At 37.1% G+C, this 20,781-nt stretch overlaps 2 protein-coding genes across 2 annotated transcripts in view; one reads left to right on the top strand and one right to left on the bottom strand.

Annotated features, from left to right (window-relative positions):
- LOC134840649 (very-long-chain (3R)-3-hydroxyacyl-CoA dehydratase 3-like) overlaps window positions 1-13,498 on the top strand; it is a 237,496-nt gene extending 223,998 nt beyond the window's left edge. The window contains exons 2-9 of the mRNA XM_063856613.1: window positions 7,414-7,516; window positions 7,619-7,735; window positions 9,547-9,657; window positions 9,927-10,098; window positions 10,800-11,041; window positions 12,130-12,349; window positions 12,823-12,927; window positions 13,200-13,498. Of these exons, the coding sequence (XP_063712683.1) occupies window positions 7,421-7,516; window positions 7,619-7,735; window positions 9,547-9,657; window positions 9,927-10,098; window positions 10,800-11,041; window positions 12,130-12,349; window positions 12,823-12,927; window positions 13,200-13,315 (1,179 nt within the window). The 5' untranslated portion in view covers window positions 7,414-7,420 and the 3' untranslated portion in view covers window positions 13,316-13,498. The remainder of the gene's footprint in view (window positions 1-7,413; window positions 7,517-7,618; window positions 7,736-9,546; window positions 9,658-9,926; window positions 10,099-10,799; window positions 11,042-12,129; window positions 12,350-12,822; window positions 12,928-13,199) is intronic.
- LOC134840652 (pre-mRNA-splicing factor ISY1 homolog) overlaps window positions 1-20,781 on the bottom strand; it is a 360,405-nt gene that overhangs the window by 218,468 nt on the left and 121,156 nt on the right. The window lies entirely within an intron of this gene.

Raw genomic sequence — 20,781 nt, 5'->3', positions numbered from 1 at the left:
ATGTAACATTTTAAAACATTTTGTCACAAATTTCTGAGAGTTTTCTTCATTTTTATTTTCACATTTTTGTTTTGTGGCTAATTTTTATGCTAACATGTAAGTTGTTTCAAAATTTTGTTGTTTTAGCCAGAATTTTTCGATTCTGGAACTATAGCCTTAGTGTCAGCTCCCTACTTCTAAACTCGTCGCGCGCGTTAATTGCCGGTCTCTTTTTCCTAATAGGCAGCGCCTCTAGTGTAAGTAACTTGATGCTGCTGGACGCCTGGTCGATTATTTTCCAATTAAACTCAGACTTACCATGCTCACTACTACACTGCCTTATATGCTGTCCAACTGGGGTATCCTCTTTTCGGTGTTCCTCAATCCTTGTGGTGAGATGTCGGACCGTCTGGCCAACATAGATGGATTTGCACCTACAACATTCAAGTCTGTACACCACTTTTGATTTCAGTTCACTGGAAAAGGAGGATTTTAGAGAGGGTATACAAGTTTTCAATTTCCTCGTCGTGAATATTATCAGCGCATTGGTGATATCGCGCACTTTTTTTTTGCTAATGTCTGACTGTGATTCCCCTATAATGGACCATCAAGATGGGTGGTGAATCACTGCTATAATCACAGGGCTTCTGATGATCTTTTCAAGGGCATGGGATGCAACACACGACGACCAACTTTCCGGATATTGGTTATCCAACCACTGCTCACGGTTGATTTTCATGGCTTTATCATATTCTTCCCATGTTGACGTACTGCGGAAAACCCGGTGAACAGTTCCTTCAATCACACTTCTCTTGTACTGAAGGGGGGCGCAGCTTCTAAAACTGAGTATGGTACCTGTATCTGTTGGTTTTTGATACCACCCACAGCTAATTTTCCTGCTTTTGTCAATACTAATTTGTAAATCCAAAAATGCCAAAGTTCCGTTTGTGTTTGGTGTCTCTATTGTGAACTGTAAATTTGGATGTAGTAAGTTTGCAGCCCGTAGCTTTTTTTCAGGATCACCCTTCACTGTTCTCACTATATCATCAACGTAACGGAGAAACAATTTAGATTGTTGCCCTGACTTATTTTTCTTCCGTAGTGCGATGCATTTTCTGCAGTACCAGACGGTTTCACATATATTTCGATACTCATCATCTGATATATCACCGCATTTTACGTGATACCAGTTCAAACAGCATTCACATTCTACATTTTTTGACCTGTATGTGACTTTCTTATTGCACTCGGGACATATTCCGTGAAGATCTTTCTCGGGCAAAAACATTTCGGTAATATCCCTTGATAGTGCAGTTTCGTACTGCTTCAGCCAAAGATTTGCTAAAATAACGGCAAGAGATGCCCACATTGCCAAACCATCTTTCTGAACGTACCATGTTTCATTGCACTTGAAATGGACTTGACTAACTGCCATGTTCAACAGTCTCTTCATGGTTTTCCTAGCAATTGATGGTGGTTCATCTTGCTCATACAGTTTTCTCAGTGCTATGTCTATCGCTTTTTTCAGTGGAACAGTTGTGTACAAACTCTTCACATCTAGAGATATCAAGTTTTCATTGGGCTCAAGATTAGTGCTCTCTAAGATTTCTCTCGCATCTAGTGAGTTAGTTTCGATGTTTGCGCCTTCAATTTTCTCGAAAAATTTAATAAGAACTTTGTTCAAGTTATAATAAGAGCTACCAGGCAAGGAGAGGACCGGTTTTAATGGGGTATTCACTTTATGCACTTTCGCCAACCCATAAAGCCTGGCGAGCTGCCCCCCAGTAGACCTCATCCTTGTGTAGAGACTCTCACTTATTTCATCTTTTTTCCTCATAGCCAACAACTCCTTATTGACGTCTCTTTCTATCTTCAAAACAATCGCATCACTTGTTCCTTTACTTTTGCTGAATTGATTTGAATCTAATGTATCCGACAACTTGTTCTCGTAGGTGTCCTTTCTCATTACACAAAAACCCACGCCTTTGTCATACGGTACCGCAACTAATCCATTACTCTTCAGATACTTTCGGGCCTTCTCAACGCCTTTGTCAGATGGTGTTTGTTTCACCCTCTTAGCATAGGCTTTCGCCACAGCTTCGATCTCACAAAGAACCTCCCCAGGGACTTTACGATTTTTGAGATCCGATAGAAAGATGTCAATGTCGGCGAGAAAGTGTGTCTCATTAATTTTATCCCTGACGGGATGCTTTGGCCCTAATGCCAACACTTGTTGTACCCAATTTGGTAATTCAACATCATCAAGAGCTCTTACCGAACCCTCACCTTGCTTCCCTAGAGGTCGGTCTTGCCTTTCTGATAGTTTCATTAGCTTCTTCTGATGGGTCTCTTTGACTGTGGCTGTTTGTCTTTGTCCCCTAAGACTTAAATATTTAATTACCGAAGGCCAAAACTTCTCATCTACACCCCTCTGTACTGCGCCTCTCGCCCTTTCTAGTTTGACTTCATGTTTTTCTCATCTGTCCTTGCCTTGTTTATCTCCGTTCTTAGAAGTTTTGTCTGAAAACTGTGTACCGCTTGGTTCGAAAACACCCCATTTTCCGGTACCCTGAACCTCAAAAAATCAGGTATAATGCCGTTTTCTAGACAAACTCTCAAAAATTTAACACGTTGGTGACAGTTGATAAATTTAACATATATGGACGCATAATCACGGACTAATTTCCAAATGAGTTTGTTTTTCAAAGTCCAAATCAAGAATGGAGGTGGGAGTACAACTGTGCTCATTGGTTTGCAGGCCACGAGGAATAAACCTCACGTGACACAAAGCAACTCAAATGACACAAGTTTAACTCAACCTCTCCGTTGAAGCCTCCTCGTCAGTCCGACCAACAGTTGCTTCGCCTATGTTCACCAGTCTTCTTTTCTCCGCCCTCCTTCTCGATTGAGATTTCTTTTTCGTGTTTGAACGAAGCTTGGACAAGACAGCTGGCAGGTTGTCTTGGTGTTCGAACACAATCCTCAAAGACTTTAGCTCCAGCTGGACGTCCTGGTGCAGTGCCTGATATTCGTTGACCAGCTCCGTTCTTCTCTTCCTCTTTGAAATGAGACACTTTGTAATAGGAATGACAAGAATACCCGAGCTGATCAGCTGGTTCCTGATATCCGGTGTACCGTTTCTCTGACAGTATACAATTGCGCTGATGTTTGTCAGTGTCTTCAGGATTTCTGTCAATTCCTCTGCAATGCAATCTCTGAAATTGTTTGTGCGGTGGCTGTTGATAGAATTATTGATGATGTCATGCCACACCACCACTTGACGTTATTCTGCTAGAGGTGCCCTGCAGAGTAGGCTTGCGAGGTTCTTCTGTGGGTTCGTGGTGTTCGGGTTTAAAGAAAGTCCCGGAATAGCCAAAATTTTGGGTAGAAATTGTTCTTTTTCCGGGTTGCTAAGTTGTTCCAGGCTGTGGTAGAGTGAGCTAGCTAATACAATATAGACCATTTCAATTATAACATGGTAAAATATAAAAAAAATTTTCAACTAAAAAGATTTCTCCACTAAAACAAGGGAAAAAATAAATTTAAAATGACGTCTTCTTGTAAGAGAGACTGTAATTGAGAATTGGCTCAACGCCGTAGAATAGGAATTTTTTAAAATTGGTAATTCAAACGTTTTCGCACATTTTGTGCATCGTCAGGATATAAAGTTTTTATTTACAATAAAATGATCAAAGATCATGTATGAAATTCAAAAAGAACATGTTAGAAATTTTTAACCAATCACATTCTTACATCTGTTATTACGTAATCATTATTTCATCGATTATGACAATTTTCATACTTTTTTGTTACTTGAGTCATAATTTTTCGATTTGATGTTTTATCCAAACTGACATGTCAGTTTATTTTTTCAAAAATTGCGATTTTTAGTCATGTTTAAACATGTACTATAATTTTAATGTCAGCTCCCTGCTCCTGAACTCCTCGCGCGTGTTAATTCTGGGGCGTTCTTTCCAAATATGTAAGGCCTCCAGAGTGAGGAGTTTCTGTATGTTACTTGATTGATCTGTAATCTCAGACTTAAGCTCAGCGCTCTTACCATCCCTGTCACATTCTCTCAAATGTTGCCCTACTGGCGAATCTTCCTTGTGATGCTCTTCAATCCGCGTGGTCAAATGCCGGACCGTTTGTCCAACATAGGTGGAATTACATCCACTACATGTGAGCTTATAGACCACTCTTGATTTCAAATCTTTCGCAAAGGAAGATTTAAGGGACGGTAGGCAAGTCTTGAGCTTTCTCGTAGTAAATATCACTTGGGCTCCGGCGTTTTGACGCAGTTTGGCAGCAAACCACTCCGATGCATTACCCCGGTATTGTAATGTTATAATGGGTGCACTGACCTTCAAAGGATCTTCCTTGACTGATGTTACCGTTGTTCGTGTGTCAGTTTTTCGGTCGATGATCTTATTCAACGTTCTTAATACGACACCATCTGACCATTTTTCAGGGTATTGATTATCCACCCATTGTTCTCTATTAATCTTCATTGCCTTGTCAAAGTTTTCCCATGTTGATGTACTTCTAAAAATCCGATGAACAGTACCCTCAACTACATTGCGTTTATATTGAAATGGAGCGCAGCTTCTGAAGTTAAGGATAGTCCCAGTATCCGTTGGTTTTTGATACCATCCACATGTTACCTTTTTTCGTGAGTCCACATTAATGTTCAAATCTAGAAAGGCTAAGTCTCCGTTCGAATCCGGATTTTCGATAGTGAATTGTAAGTTGGGGTGGAGCTCATTAGCTGCTTTTAACACTATATCTGGATCCCCCTTTACCGTCCTCACTATATCATCTACATATCTTAGGAACGCTTTGACATTTTCTGTTGGTTTTTCTTGATCTCGCTGCTCTTTACATCTCTTACAATACCAAACCATTTCTGAGATTTGCTCATATTCTTTGTCGGATACATTACTACACTTTAAATGGTACCAATTTAAACAAGCTTCGCATTCGATCCCCTTACTTCTGTATGTTACCCTCCACTCGCAATCAGGGCATAGGCCATTCCGGTTTTCATTTAGCAGTGTCAACGCAGGTACTTCCTTCATTAATGCATATTCGTACTCCTTTAGCCATAAATTGGCAAGAATGACAGCAAGGGATGCACCCATTGCCAACCCATCCTTTTGTACGTACCATAAACCATTTGAAGTGCACCTTACTTACAGCCATGTTCAACAATTTCTTCATAGTTCCGCGTGCCAGTTTAGGAGGACTAGTTTGTCCGTACAGTTTCCTCAGTGCTATATCTATTGCCTCCTTTAGTGGGACATTAGTGTACAAACTTTTGACATCCAGGGAGATAATACTCTCATTATAGTCTAGATCTATGTTCTCTATGATCTCCCGAGCCATTTGTGTGTTTGTCTCAATGTTTGCCCCCTCAATGTTGTCAAAAAATTTGGCCAAAGTTTTATTTAGATGTTCATATGAGCTCCCTGGCAGTGACAGTACGGGACGGAGAGGGGTTCCTTTCTTATGTAATTTAGCCAATCCATATAATCGAGCTGGCTGCCCTCCCGTGCTCGTGGACCTAAGCCTACTATACAGTGCCTCATCGATCTCATCTTTCTTTTTCATGGCCAACAGTTCTTTGTTGATGTCTTTCTCAATTTTCATAACAACACTATCAGTTCAACCTGGTTTTTCGCTAAATTGATCCGATTGCAGCAGCTCAGTTAGTTTAGCCTCATATGTCGTTTTCTTCATTACACAGAAGCCAACACCTTTATCGAATGGGACTGCCAAGAGACCATTGTCCTTCAAATACTTCCTGGCTTTCTCAATCCCTCTATCCGACGGTGTTTACCGCACACGTTTAGCGTATGATTTTGCAACAGCTTCAATTTCACATAATTTTTCACCTGGTACCTTTTGCGATTTAAGCTCAGATAAAAAATTATCAATGTCCGCAAGAAAGTGAAGTTCATTGAAACGATCCCTCACCGGGTGCTTTGGGCCAAAAACTAACACTTCATGAACCCACTTGGGTAGCTCAATGCCATCTAGTGCTCTGACCGATTTGTCATTCACTTTCATTAACGGTCTGTCCTGCCGCTCTGCTAGCTTTTTTAACTTCTTTTCATGTCTATCCTTGATGTCAAGGATAGCAATTCTAGCCTGGAGCTTTAGATAAAATGCTATTGAGGGCCACCATTGTTCATCTATCCCTCTCCGCACTACCTCTCTTGCCTTAGCTAGATCATCGTCTATCTTCTTCTCTTCTGACCTTGCCTGATTTATCTCTGTTCTTAGGAGTTTCAACGCCGTAGGGTTTCAAAATTTTACATCTAAATATTTTGAGAATGCGTTAAAATTGTAAATTCAAACAAACGTTTTCGCACATTTTGTGCATCTTCAGGTTTTAAAAATTCTAAACTATCTGTACAAAATGATCAAAGATCATAAAAAGTGTCACACACATCATTACTTCAAAATTTTCAAAATTCAACCAATCAAAACTTTACAAATATCACTGAAATTATGTAACAACTCTTATGTAACATTTTAAAACATTTTTTTCACAAATTTCTGAGAGTTTTCTTCATTTCTATTTTCACATTTTCGTTTTGTGGCTAATTTTTATGCTAACATGTACGTTGTTTCAAAATTTTGTTGTTTTAGCCAGAATTTTTCGATTCTGGAACTATAGCCTGTGAAACTAAAAGTTTGTGAAACTCTTTTATACGAACTTTTAGCTTCCCGGTTATGTCTTGAATTGAATTTATTTAACATCTGAATTCATTTTGCGACGATGAGAAGCTATGAGTTAGGGGAAGGGGTTGATCCATCTTCGATGGAGATGATGATTTTTATCTACTGAACAAAAACAATAGTAAAATAATAAGAAGTAGTAGCCCTGTTTTTAGGAGTGACCTCGTGGTCTGGGGATACTGAGACCCAGCCATGAGCTCACTAATTTTGCATGTAGTTAAGTTAATTTGAGTGTTTTGACCGAAGCCGAAAGCAGTAACGTTTTTGTCGACCCGATGTTAGAAAGACCACCAAAAGAACTGGCTTGGTAGAGACGGTGAAAAGCATGTAGAGCTCTGTTTAGACGCTGGCCAGTCGTTTTATAGCCTAGCTCTAATTTCCGTCGTTATGTACTTCCGGGCGAATGTTACAGGTAACCTCGGTTACTATGATACTTTTGAACTTCTGATTACCTTCAAATTAGAACAGAGACAGGCAATGCGCCAACGGCACCGTTAACTTCATTGTAGTGGCGGTAGAAGTAACGCATAAAGAGTTTGATAAGTCCGCATTTCTGTCCCATCGGGAAATCAGAAGGTCAGAAGTTATCACGATTATGGAAACTACTACACCTGTCCTTCATCATCTCACCCAATCCAAAATCTTTGCAATTGATGTAACATCCGTGTGAAAGTAGCCTTGCCTTATTTCAGTGGTGATGGGCGATCTTCAAAAGGTCCCATACACACCATTTGTATACTGGGCTCAGCGTGAAGACAGAGTTTTATTGAAAGTTGCTCTCAAGGATGTCAAGGTAATTCATTTTTCTCTAACTGATATGAATTAACGGTTATGGGTTGCATGAACAACGATTAATTTGCGAGTAACAAAACTATATTTTGAGTTTTTAATTTAGAATAAAGAAGTTTCTATTGATGGTTCAAATTTAAAACTCAAAGCTACCGGAGCAGGACAAAATGGAGAGCAAGAATATAATTTGAATTTGGAATTATACTCTACCGTACAAACTGAGGTAAGCAGCTTTTTTCCACTAATTTTTCTGACTGTAGAAGAGAATTTGTTATGGAAGCTATAACGTTAACACAAGTGAAAGTACGACTTTTCCCAACCGTATTGTAAGGCCGATTTTTCAGTCCGCTGGTAAGAAAACTATCAGTTTGATTATAATGCCTGAGACAAACGTGAAATTTTCAACTAATCCTTTATTGCAACCTGTGTTCTGGCGTCAAAAACGCGGAAGTTGCCGTCATAATTATGATGTTTTCAATAGCAAATCATAAATTGTGAGGCACGTTCGACCAATTCGTTTTTTCGGAACACGAAACCATGCTTGAATACGCACCAATCATGTAGGTTTAACAAATTTATTGGATAACCTCGGAAGTTAATGAAATAGTTCTGAACTTCATGCTGAAACTAATTCGAAATAGTTATTTGAAGTTTCGCGTTTGCCTTTGTTGGTGTTTTTTGCTCTGAAAAAAATACACGACAGATTGTTGTCTACACTTGTGGACAAAATTAAGCGCAAATTCAGGTTTTTTTCTGGAAAGGGTTGTATTTAAGGATGCTTCTGGACATCATTTAAATCGAATTGAAACGAAATGAATTTCTTGCATAGACCAAGACCATGTAATAAAGGCTGACTCTTTGAGTTTGTAAAATTTCGATTGAAAAATTTAATATGCACTAAGTTTTTCAAACCATGTGAAATTGCAAGAAAGTCGAATTTAGTGAAACTGTCGCACGAATTGTTCAATTTTAGCATTGAGAGATTTTCACATTGCCTTGATAATTTTTTTTCTCGCTTAACTGGCATTTTCAGACCCGGATTTAGCTTGTAAACTTTGAAACCAAAGTTCGCTAATTTCATAGAGTTGCTTTTACAATTTGCTCTTCGTTTATGAAAATACTTCATTTCAATTTGAAAAAAGGTTGTTCAAAAACTTTCTGCAGAAAAACCATTTTTTTAACTGAAAACTGCTCGTGTTTGCGCTAATTTTTTCCACTAGTGTAACCCAACTTGAATAAAATAGTCCTAAGATGACTTTTGGCAATTTACAGAATGTGTCCGCTAAGTTTTATTGGTGTCTGGTATTCACCTATTTCAAGTGCTCAAATGGGGAATAAAGGACGTTTAACTCCGTTATTTGTTTTCGGCCGACTGTTCGATTCCGGCAAAGACAAAAACATCAAAGTTTGAGGCGTTTCGATTTATTTATCATCATCAGAAACTAAAATACAAAAACAGTACTGATTATAAATACAGCAATAAAAATGAACAGAAACATGTAACTAGCTGATAGAATCAGAACATAGAAACAAGAAAGTTGTTTCCGCGCTGCTTCTGCTGACAGTTCCGGCAAATGTTTTCTACTTTTTCCCTTTCCCTTATTTCTTTTTTTTGTTGCCTTTTTGGAGCTACTTTTTTGCCGTTTTATCGCTTGTCTTCGCGATTTTTTTTGCCGGTTTATCCCCTGTCTTTGCGAGTTTCATTACCCTTCCACAAATGGTTATCAGTATATTATATCATATCAACTGCCGAGATAACAGGATGATTAGTGTAGTGGTGGTAGCATATGTCTCTGTTGTCGGGTGTTTTAAGCCAAATGATGTACCAAAAGTAATGTTAGATGGGGGTCAAGACGGAAGTAGAGCAAATGAAACTTTTTCACGCAGATTGTTCCCATGTAAACCTGATTTCAAAACCTCCGCCATCCCGAAAAAAAATCTACAAAATCTAAGTCATTTTTTTTTGTAAAAACGAATGTGCCCGGATAGTTTTGTGATACTTGCACAGCAACCGGCTAATCTTGTTTGGTTTAGAAATGGCATCATATTGAGAGAAGCAACTACATCGATTTCTCATTGCTGAAGCAGAACCAAGAATGGTGGCCCAAGCTAACTGCTAATGGGCCAAACCCGCCATGGCTCAAGGTAAGATCTACACTATTATTGTTGTTCAATTCTACCTTCTGTCCGGCCTCGAGCTCTTTGATATTGATCTACTTTTGGTCAATTTTTTTGAGTGCCCATAGATGATAAAGATGAACAAAAACGAGTTAGTTTTTTCAATGGTCAGAGAAAGAAGCCTAGAGATTTCGTCCCTTTCTACTTAAAATGGTAAATGTAGGTTTTACTTTCTCGCTATAATTTTGCAAACTATTTGAGAGTGTGATCTGAAAGCAGAGTGACATGTTACTCAGATAGACTTTGACCGTTGGGTTGACGAATGCGAAGAGAAGGAGGATGAGGATGAGGCGGCAGGGGACTCATTTGACCCCAGAGATGCCGATCGGGAGATGTTTCGAAAGTGGGCACAGGATGCGAGGACTAAAGAGGCCAGTGGGATCTACTCAAAAGATGATAATCATACGCGTAAGTTAATGTCGCTCCCAAAGTTTGAGCCACAACCCGAAGTATTGTTCAGCTATAAAGCGGAAATAGGCATTTTTCTATGACCTTTTCATAGTAAGCTATAATGCTTTAATGTTTTAATGTTTGTACTAGCGGAGAGCTTTTTAAGAGTCGATGAACGTATTTCAGACTCTTGCATAGATCATGATGTTTTTTTCAGGAAAAGTCTTAAAATTTGTTCACGCTCAAATATAATTTTTTCGCGGTTTGACTTAAGATTTTTTAAGTTCAGTTTATTTATTTAGTTAAAGGAATGCAAACTCCACCATCGAACAGCAAGTCTGTATTTGTTTTTTTTTCAAAAAACAAGGCTTTATTTTTTTGTTTCTTTGCAGTCATGACTTTTTTAAACTGACATGGCTATGTTTTAAACTGCCAAGCCAATTTTTTTTGGTTTTAAAGTTTTAATTATAAAGGTCGAAATTGAGGCTTGCAATGACCGTCTATGCTAATACTTTCGTTTTTCAAGAAAGCATCCTCAAGGGTCTGATTCTCGTAATATTGGGCGAATGAAAGAAAAACTTGTGGTATTAATCAAAGCATATTGTCTATCAATGAATCGAATCAGAAAATATGAATTGAAAATATTTAAAATATTTTTCTGAAGCTTGATTAATCATGCTACCACTTTGAACTGTCATTTTATCAACTTGACTGTTTAGCTGTAGAAGAACTGCAGATGATGATAATGTTTTTCTACAACCTACTGCAACTAGCCCTGACTGCCTTCATGCTGGGCTCCATGGCCTGGAGGGCTGCCACCACAACTGACATCAAGTACTTCGCACACATCTACTCCACTTATCATATCCCGCTCTCTATCTCTACCGGATTCACCATGACTGAGGCACTCTTCGGGGCAATCGGATGGACCCCGGGAGGATTCATGAACCCACTTTTGCAGGTAACTCAATAGCTAGAAAAGGTATTTAAAAGCAGAAATTAGGTCAGATTTTATAATTTATACTGGAGTTGGAATCGAACGGGAACCATGTGAGTTGGAACCAGCAGTTTCTTTGTACGTAAAAACAAAAAATACATTTAAATTTAGTTATAATGATAAAGTAACCGTTTTTTTTGAGATTGTTATACGTACGGAGTTTACAGGCCAACTGGGGGAGTGAGTTTAACCTTAAGCCTTGTTATTATTACCCTTGCGATAAGAAAATGTATTGTAACTGGATGCTAGACTGTTGCCCGCGAATAGCATTGGTCACAGGTTAACTGAGATTGGTTGTCATCTCTAAATCTGTAATTTCGTCAACCAACAGGCATATTTTGGAATTTTCTTTTTTTGTTGTGATTTTTGTTTTTCCTGTTATGAGTCATGAACGTAGTGAATACTCTTATATAGGTCTTGGTATTTTTTTTGGTATTTTTCAGGACAAAGTCTCGAAGTTGGTTCACGCTAAATTTGATTTTTTGCATTTTGTCTTTTGATATCTTTTTAAGTTCACTTCATTTCTTTTGTTACTAGGAAGGCAAACTCCACTAGCGAACAGCAAAAGTGTAAAGTCACCGAAAATGTGATCGACTTCTAGTTTCGAGAGTGGATTTTTTTTTTCAGTTTTCCCAGCGGAATAAAAAGTTTACCGATTGATCCAGTTTGCTCAAATTGGGTCAATTTTATCAAAAAAGTCTCCATCATAAATTGTTTCTCAAAGTTCGAAGATCTTTAAAGGCATATATTTTGTTCTTCAAAATTCGAAACTTGAAATTTTTTCCAAAAACAAATCAGTACTTTTTCTGTTTTCTTGCGTTCAGGACTTTTCCAACTGTCTGTTGGCTTTGTTTTTATTAGTAAAAAAAATTGCTTCAAAATTGTATTTAGTTTACTCATGGTAAAAACCTCCGTTTGAACCCATCCGTGAAATCGGGATCTTATAAGTGCCGACTCTTTCCGATTTAGCCATTTAGAAAAGTGATAGATGCATTAGAAAGGGAACGTAAGAATGAGAGACCGGATTTAATTAACTTGTTCCATAATTTTAGTTCTGTGGACGTAGTATAGCGCTGGCTGTGGTGACGTTTGGAGACGTCTCCTCCCAACAGCAGCTTTCTTTCTTCCACCTGGCCTTCACCTGGTGCACCGCTGACGTCATCCGCTTCGCCTACCTAATGTTCAACTGCATAGACAGACAGTCACACTACCTCACCTGGCTGAGATACACGATGTGGATGCCACTCTACCCACTCGGATTTGGAATGGAAGGTAAGTCAGCATAGAGTTGAGGAGATTACAACTATGTTCAGTTAAAAATGTTTATCCACGAAGAAAAAACCAACATTCGAACTGTTCTATGAAGCTGTTGAGAACCACTGTTGTGACGCTGATGAACAACTTGCTTCGATTATAATTGTGTAGAATTTGCGTTAAAATCAGTTCCCCACTAATGCAAACCCAAAGTGCGTCAAAGATGTTTAGCTTGTCTTGTCTCGATTGAAAAATTGCGGAGCTATCAAAATGGAACGTTTTGTTGGCATTTGCATGAAAAGTATCTTTGTTTTTCTCTGAAAAGGCATCGGCTCTTCATAGACGGTCTATGAAGCCCACATGTTAAAGTCACTTTTGTTATGAAATCCTTGGCTAATATGAGAATGTAATCGCGAGACACTAAACAGAAGAAGCGTGTCTGAGTTAAAAACCAGCAGTATAACTTTAAAAAGTGTTTTTCGTTGTTTCAGTGGTTAACATTCTGAATTGTCTGCCCCATTATGTAAAGAAGGCGAAGAGTGACAATGTGCCCTACCATATCATGATCTATATCTACCTACCCATCGCTCTATTAGGTCAGTCAAAATACTCTCTATATCTTTGACACCTTTAAACAGAAAAGACTTAACAGCTGTAATACTTCGTATCGTTTGCGAAAAGATCTGACGTGTGAGTTGCTAGACGATTTTTTAGTATATAAAAACTGAGAGTTGAATGTTTAAACTGGATAACAGGAATAGAAAAATCATTTGGCATATGATTTGAAAATTGCTTTATGAAAACTGAGCATTCTTGAACCAAATTATAAAAACTTGTTTTCACAGTAGATTCAATTGATCAATTTCAGGATTCTTGAAGCTCTACTTCCATATGTTCAAAGTTAGAAGGAAGAAGATTGGCTCCTCGTATTTGGGCGACAAAATGGATCTCGATGCATTTCAGAAAGCTAAGAAGACACAATAGATAAACTGAACTAAACTCGCAGTTTCTAATGACAATGCAATGACTTAACTATATTATGATTTGTATATTATTTAAAATTTTATTGCGAATTAGCATTCAAGTTATGAATGAAATTGCCACAACCTTCGAAAGTTTTTCCATAAAAATGTTCCAGCTATTCACGAAATTAATCTTATCCTGCAAGGTTTTTGTCAGCTCAGAATGCTACCTTTACATCCAAGATCAAACGTCGTTTTCCTTTGAGCGAAACGGTTGTCTTCTAAATGTCGCTAGTAAAAACTTGCTTTTTTGGTTGCTGGCATTTTGGGGTCGTGAAGCAAGTGTCGTGTAATGGGGAACAAGACTTTTTTCCCGTAAACAACTTTTCTTGCAAATTTAACTGGCTTTTCTTACTTGCTTTTTTATTGAAGCTGAAGAAGTATCAATTCTATTCGCACTTGGACTAGAGGTTACGCCATTGCATTTGGACACTAAGGTCATGTGTGCAAGTCCCGGCCGGACGTTGTTTTTTTTCAGTATGTTTTCAAATGAAATTTTTCCGGTAAAAATTGATTGCTCGTATTTTTGGTTGGTCGGCCTATTTGCCAGATCGCTAAGTTTGCTTGTGCTCACAGCAACTTTCGTATAAGTTTTGTTCAATTTAATGTAGTTTCAAGGGGTACTGATTTGAAAATTTTGAAAATATTTTTTTTGCTCGACTTGTGTCTGCTCAGATTGTATTCTTTATTTCCTCTTCGTAAGTTTCATTCAGTTGCTAATTTAATATTAAAATGTGTGGTATCTTTGCTTAAAATAATCTTCTACCGAAACTTTGTACACCTTAAACATTTTTTTCGGTTTTCGGAAACTTTTTGACTTCTCTCAAAAACTACCCTGCCAATTTCTATCTAGTGGTCTCAAAAACTACCCTGCCAAGTGATCAATCGAGAAATCCGGTTTGGGAAGTTTTCTCAGTAACGCGGCTTCAACATTTTTGCAGAATAAAAATTGTTGATTTCCGAAAAGTTCATACTTTGAAATAGTTGATTTCAAATAATTCAAGTTTTTGAACGTTTGATAGTTTTTTCGAAACTTGACTTTTATAAACTACCCTGTCAAATCGAGTAGACAGGATCAAACGAAAAAGGCAGTTGCGAAAATGTTTCCTGCAGAAGCGACGTCTCCTTTATTAGTTGTAAGAAAATTGATGTCTTTGGGAAGATTTCAATTTCTCATAAGTTTTCTCTCTTTTATTTTAGTAGAGAAACAGCAAAGTTTTGGGTAAAGAACAATTTCTGAAATTACCCATTTTATCACACATCAGTATAACAAAGTTATCAAAACACCTACTATCAGTGTTAGCTCGGCCTCTAGTTATCATTTAAGGAAACATACGAAACTTTTGGTCCTTGTTGATTTTCATTTTTACTATTCGTGTTGCTCCGGAGTGGTACGAAGCTCTGTTTTGCCTCCGTATCCCTGTTTTAAAAAAGCAACAGTCGTAAACTCGTCGTAAAAACCAACGAGTCTTGAGTGCATATTTTTCCTTATAAATTTATCAGGTTTATTTTTCAAAAAACACGTCAGATTTTTTCGTTTTCGTTGCGTACATTTCTCTTTTCTAACTTTTTTGATTTATCTTCGGTTCTTTTTTGGAAAATTTTTAAATTCGTCTACTGTCAAGTTCGATTTTTGATTTTTTTGAAGTTGTTATATAATTCTTGAGTGATTTTTTTCTTGTTTCTTTTCTACGAAAAAATTCTATATTTAATCACACCAAGATTGATTTTTGGCGATTTGACTTCAGATTTTTTTTATATTCACTTCTTTTTAAATTCACTTCTTCAGGCAAACTTCGCTATCGAACAGTCAAAGTGTAAAGATCACAAAAAACGACAGCGACTGCTGGTTTCAAAAGTGGATTTGAAATTTTGGAATTGCCACAGGAAAAAATCATTGATCCAGCCTTTTCGCATATGTTCACTCTTATTAAAGAATGTAGGGGCGGCATACAAATTGGTTCGTTGAAATTCAAAGTTAGATTGCTTATAACTATTTTTTCTCTTTTGTTGCGTTCTTTTACCAATTCACTGTTGTCTATGTTTTCTTTTTGAGACATATATATTTTTTCAGAATATACAGATATTTTGCAAATTTCGAGCATAATTAAGTTTTGCTTTTCTAGAGCTTCTTTTTCCGGTTTAACTACTTGTGTTTCGCCTTTGCTTGGTCTCTGCGTCACAAAATTGTCAATCATATAAATTATCATTATCAGAGTCCCCTCATACTCTCGTGGTCGAACCATGGGATGAAACCAAATTTTACCAGCCAAAATAATCTGTCAAAAACGTTCTGGCTAGGGCTCTGGCTAATAATTGCAGAAAAACGCCTGCCTGAAGGCTAATGCTAAAAATAACTAGGGCACAAAAACCGTTCGCTTATAAAATGAAACTGATTCTTTCATGGCGAATAAAGGGTCCTTAAAAAACAAAACCAGATTTTTCTCCAAACGTTTTTTCCGCAAACTAAAATATAACTCGAAGTTAAAGTATATGCTTTAGCTTCTAAATGAACATCACTGACTACAAATTATAAGTTATAAATCTATCACTGCAGGACAGGACATTTAAAACATATTACGTCTACAAAGGCAACTCATACAGCTTAAGGGATGCCCTTAAATTTAATTATTTTGTGAGATAATGCATAAGTATTTTGCTTCTAATTGTCTGTCCAGTCCGAAAAAATGGATCAAAACTAAAGAGCATCGTGAATTTCCCAATTTTTTTGACTATCTCACTGAAAAGTTTAGGAGATCAAATGAGTTAATCATATTAACAGTCTTTCAATCAAGACTCGAACTTAAAAGTTAAGTTAAAAAAAAAGTTTTCTCATTATTCTCTGTTTTTCTCATTATGAAATTTTTTTTTGCCATTTAGACTTAAAATTGATAAACGCTACAAACTGATTGCACTTTTCATTTTCATACGCTCCGATTTGTCCCCTGAACACATGATTTGATATATTTTGAACGTATTGTATAATCTGTGGGTTTGTCAATGGGGAGGAACTTTGGATTTGGGTTTTTTTGTTCTCCGCGCAAAAACAAGTAACACAATTAATCATCGGAATGGATCGAATTAATTAACATGTTTTACCTTCATCAGTCTTGATATCAAATATTTGAAAATTTTAGGCGAAAAAAACTTGATTTTATTGAAACTAATCAGCGCTTTCTTGGCAAAAACTTAAATCAATCAAATGCTTTTTAGGCACAAACGTTTTCTCATGAAATAATTTGGAAAATTTTTTTACTGATTTTGTTTCGTTTTTTATTCATTTTAGACAAATGATGTCGGTTATGCCTAATTCTCTAATTGCCTACACGTTTGTCTGTTTGTATAGTTTTAGGTGTCAGGATAACAGATACCAAACTATAAAATCCCATGACCAAAGATACCATACCAAAAAAACCCATATACTAAAACTGCCCATAGCATAAATATACGTGCCATTTAAAAACTCCCATGAATTATGAACCATGATAGACCATGAAATACGAACAATCCCTTTTTGAAGTGTAAAAAAATATAAGATAGCTCATCAAAACTGCTTTATCAAAAAACTACACAAATCTAAGACAACCAAATTCGAAATTAACCTATTTTGTGGATTAACATACTGCCAATTTAGTGTTAATATGTTATTGAATTAGAACAGCTCAATTAAAAATAAATATAATCTAATTTAATATTGCACTTTTCAACTCTTTGAATAGTCAAACTGATTTATTTCTCATGGAGAACCCTACAAAGAACCACGCACTTCATATTTTTGACGGCCTGTTTGTAGAAAAAGTGCGATACAAAGACAACAACACATTGGCGCTGCAATTAAAATGAAAGCCCAAAAAACTTTTATTTAATTACACGTTTCAGTTCAGAATCAGCTCAATCGGGTAAAAGGTCAGTTCATCGCAGCTAGATTAAAACAATATCCCTGCTCACCATTGCCACAGTTGAACTTCCTTTTAAAATACCGGATCGTTTTAGGAGTTTTTTTGCTTCAAAACCTTCAATAGCCAATAAGATACGGTGAGTTTATTGATTTTTATGTCGTGGACAATTTCAGATTGTTGTGTTTTTTTGTATCGTATGGGCTGGGAGTTTCTTGTTTGGGAGCTTAAGGTAATACATGGTGTTTCAAATAAACTGTAATTTTATAAAACGCTATAACTTTTTTTTGAGAAGAGATAAATACACAATTTTTTCTGCACAAGATAGATAAGTGGCGGAGATTTGAATATCTGATAAAATTGTTTTATAAAAGATGCTGAAAGTGTCCGCCATTTTGAGCAACACAGCTTTGTAATCTTTTCTTCAAATTTCTCAATGACTCTTCGATATTATCGGGCGTTATTGTATTTCGGGCATCTTCTACAGTTTGCATGAGTTCGTCAATACTTCGTGGATTCGCACCATGAACAATTTTCCCCAGATGACCCCACAGCCAAAAAGCCAGGGGATTCAGGTCCGGACTCTGAGGTGGCCAGGGTATAGGGGTTCGTCTACTTATAATTCTGTCGTTGAACTTTGTCCCAAGCCAACTGAGTACGCGTCCCGTGCAGTGACATGTGGCTCCGTCTTGCATAAACCATATGCGCCTCAAGTTTCGTCGTTTTCGAAGGACTGACCAGAGGTCGTGTTCCAGCATGTTCAGATACGAAAACTGGTTCAGTGTTATTGGTCGTTGCTGTTCGTCTACGAACCAAAACGGGCCAAGAACAGCTCCTTGAAGGAAACCCATCCAGCACATCACATTCTTTTTGCCCTGGTAATTGCACTCCGCGTATTCTCTGGGGTTAACTAAACTCCATCTCCTATCGTTTTGAGAATTTGGAGAGCTGTCGAGCACCCACCACTTTTCGTCTGAGAAAATCACCCGTGATGTGAAATCTGCCGCTGTTTCAATCTTGCTCAAGCACCAGACACCAAAAGTAAGTCTCAAGCCGAAGTTCGTCTTTTTAATTTGGTGTGTTTTGAGCACTTTGTAGGGCTTCATTTTGGCAGCTCTCGCGACTCTCCAAGTTGTGGTGCGGCTCAACCCCAAATCAGCTGCTGCTTTAGTTATTGAATCTTTAGGATGAAAATCAAAGTGTCTTATAATACTGGCATTCGCTTCATCGGTTCCTGGTAACCCCGTTCCTTTTCGATGCTGCCCTTGAAATTTCGATAGCCCGCCTCTTTCTTGGAACCGTTTCCACACTCTGATAAACTTCGTAAGTTGAAGTGTTGATGCAACGCGTGGGGCAATGTAATATTCATTGATATATCTTCTCCGAACTTCAGTTGGGGATTCATAAATTGCAAACAAACAAATGATCCGTTTTTCTTCGTTTACTGTGAAAACCATTTCGTTGTTTTCATTTACGTATGAACAAATAGTTTAAAAAATTTTTAGTTGCGTGGAAGCGTGAAATAATTGGAAAATCGCGGGTATTCACTATCGAGTTCAATTCATCAACGCAGTTTTTGAGTTTTATCAAATCTCCGCCTGTTCTACATAATATCACCGAATTTGAAGTCGAACTGATCAACAGTTATGAAATGAGAAGCTTTTATAACATTTCAGTTTATTTGAAACACCCTGTATTATGGTCAAAAAACGCTTTGATTCTTGTGCAGCAACCGGCTATACTTGTTTGATTTTCGTTATTGCAGGTCAAAATTTTCCAGAAAGAGTCCAGAGCTACTCCGCGGAGGTGAAAGGTTCAAAGCAAATATCTCATTCAGTTTCACTACTTTCGATCTAAAAAAAATGAGGACATGGTAGCTAACAGGCACACTTTGAAAATTGCACCATAGAATATTGGAGTGGGTTCCCGAAAACTTAACTTTTGATGGTTAGTTTCGCAGCACTTATTGTTTTCAAAGTTTTGCGGGGCGGCCTAGATTTTGTGTTGCTCTTTAAAAACGAAATGTTTTAGATTGAATGAGAGTTTGTGAATAATTTCCTTGATACAAAAACTATCAAACTTTCTATTTTGCTTAATCACAAAGCATTACGCTTTGTGATTAAGCAAAATAGAAAGTTTGATAGTTTTCTTTATAGTTTTCCCTTGCAAGTTTTGCCAGTTCTCATTTTTAGAATAAAATTTTTTCTTTCGAAATTGTCACTCTGTTTTTAATTGAAACCTTTTTGCTCACACTGGTAATATTTTAGTACAATACTATGAGCTACTTTTTTTTATACATTAATAGCAATTTTTCGTGTTTTAGTTGAACAACGAGTCGTTTTTTTCAGTATGTGTTTAAAACAGCTCCGAAATAACAATGTCGTCAAAGTGATTAAACAAGCTATTAATATAGTTACATTTTCAATAAAATCTACCGAGAAAAATACGCTTGCGATTAGCAAGCGTTATCAAATCGGAATAATGATTTTTTTTTGGGCTAACAATTTCTTTAACAGAATCATTTGAATCAATTAGTATCTAGATATAAGAAGAACTCAAAATTCTAAGCGCCTCCGGCCCCTTTAGCCTGGAGGTAACGTATACGCCTGGGACGCGAAAGGTCTCGAGTTCGAATCTGAATAAACTTGTTTTTTTTTTCAAACAAGAAAAGTCCGTTTAAAAAAATTGTCGGCTTATTTTTGCCTGCTTATGTGTTTTCAGTTTATTTGCCATATAGTAGAATTGTTTTTTTCAAACTGTTTAAAAATTTTTTCCGTAATTTAAGTGTATTGATTTACCTCTATTCTCTGTAGTTTTACCAAACTTGGTTTCGTTTATATATTTTCTTAGTTTAAAAACTTTAATCTGTCCAAATGGTTTCGGCCCATGTTTTGTTGGCTTAGTGACCCAGTTTCAAGTCGTTACGATGGAAGCATACTTTTAAAATTCTGCTCTGGATCGCACAAAATGCTAACAATCTTAAAACAATTATAACTTAAGTTTTTCATGAAAACATTTTTTGACTTTTTACCGATTTGATAGGTTTCGGCTTATTTTATATCAATTTATTGGCCTCATATTATAACTCTTAAATTTTTCGGTTTTATTTATTTTGCTTTTTTGGATTCAATAGATGTCGGCCTTAATTAAATCAGCTCAGTGGCCTCGTATTGTTCAATTCGAAGAGCAAATAAAATGTTTTTTAAGTGTTTGTGTGTTTTGAGGGTGAGTTGGACTTGTTAACTTTTCAAAAGTTTGAAATCTTGTTGATTTTTTTTTCGGCTTGAAGGTTTTCTGACAAGGTAATTTAGGATTTGTGACCGCTGAGTCCTTATTTTTCAATTTGTATCGTATGGGCTGGGATTTTCTTGTTCGGGAGCTTAAGGTAATATTATGGTCAAAAAACGCTTTGATTCTTGAGCAGCAGCCGGCTATACTTGTTTGATTTTCGTTACTGCAGGTCAAAATTTTCCAGAAAGAGTCCAGAGCTACTCTGCGGAGGTGAAAGGTTCAAAGCAAATATCTCATTCAG

This window comes from Symsagittifera roscoffensis, chromosome 2 (assembly GCF_963678635.1).
Source record: "Symsagittifera roscoffensis chromosome 2, txSymRosc1.1, whole genome shotgun sequence".
In the NCBI taxonomy this organism is placed as follows: domain Eukaryota; kingdom Metazoa; phylum Xenacoelomorpha; order Acoela; family Convolutidae; genus Symsagittifera; species Symsagittifera roscoffensis.
The sequence above is the reverse complement of the archived record's forward strand: the minus strand, read 5'-3'. Positions and strand labels throughout refer to the sequence as shown.